The 242-nt window shown below is 52.9% G+C and overlaps 1 protein-coding gene across 1 annotated transcript in view; it reads right to left on the minus strand.

Moving 5' to 3' along the window:
- The window catches only part of ETH_00042410 (exportin, putative), a gene marked incomplete at both ends in the record, with an annotated part of 1,074 nt that extends 915 nt beyond the window's left edge, over positions 1-159 (minus strand). The window contains one exon of the mRNA XM_013377009.1: positions 63-159. Within this exon, the coding sequence (XP_013232463.1) occupies positions 63-159 (97 nt within the window). The remainder of the gene's footprint in view (positions 1-62) is intronic.
- Between the last annotated feature and the right edge of the window lie 83 nt (positions 160-242).

Below are 242 nucleotides of genomic sequence, written 5' to 3' on the forward strand. Positions count from 1 at the left end.
CTCACCACCCCACGCGCCCCACCACAAACCCCAAACCCTAAACCCTAAACCCTAAACCCTACCTTGGTGGTTGGCCGCAATGGTGGTTTTGCACTTGTTGGCCACTTTCAGGAAAGTCTCGCAGGCCATGTCGCGAACCCCCGGAAAGGGCTCTTGCATGAATTCGAAAAGTTTGGAAATGACAGTTTTCAAAAACTTCCAGTAAGCCCTTAGAAAGCGCGGGTACTGGCCCACCACGTACA

The sequence above is a fragment of the Eimeria tenella genome, genomic scaffold, assembly GCF_000499545.2.
Source record: "Eimeria tenella Houghton genomic scaffold, Eth_scaff4378, whole genome shotgun sequence".
NCBI lineage: Eukaryota > Apicomplexa > Conoidasida > Eucoccidiorida > Eimeriidae > Eimeria > Eimeria tenella.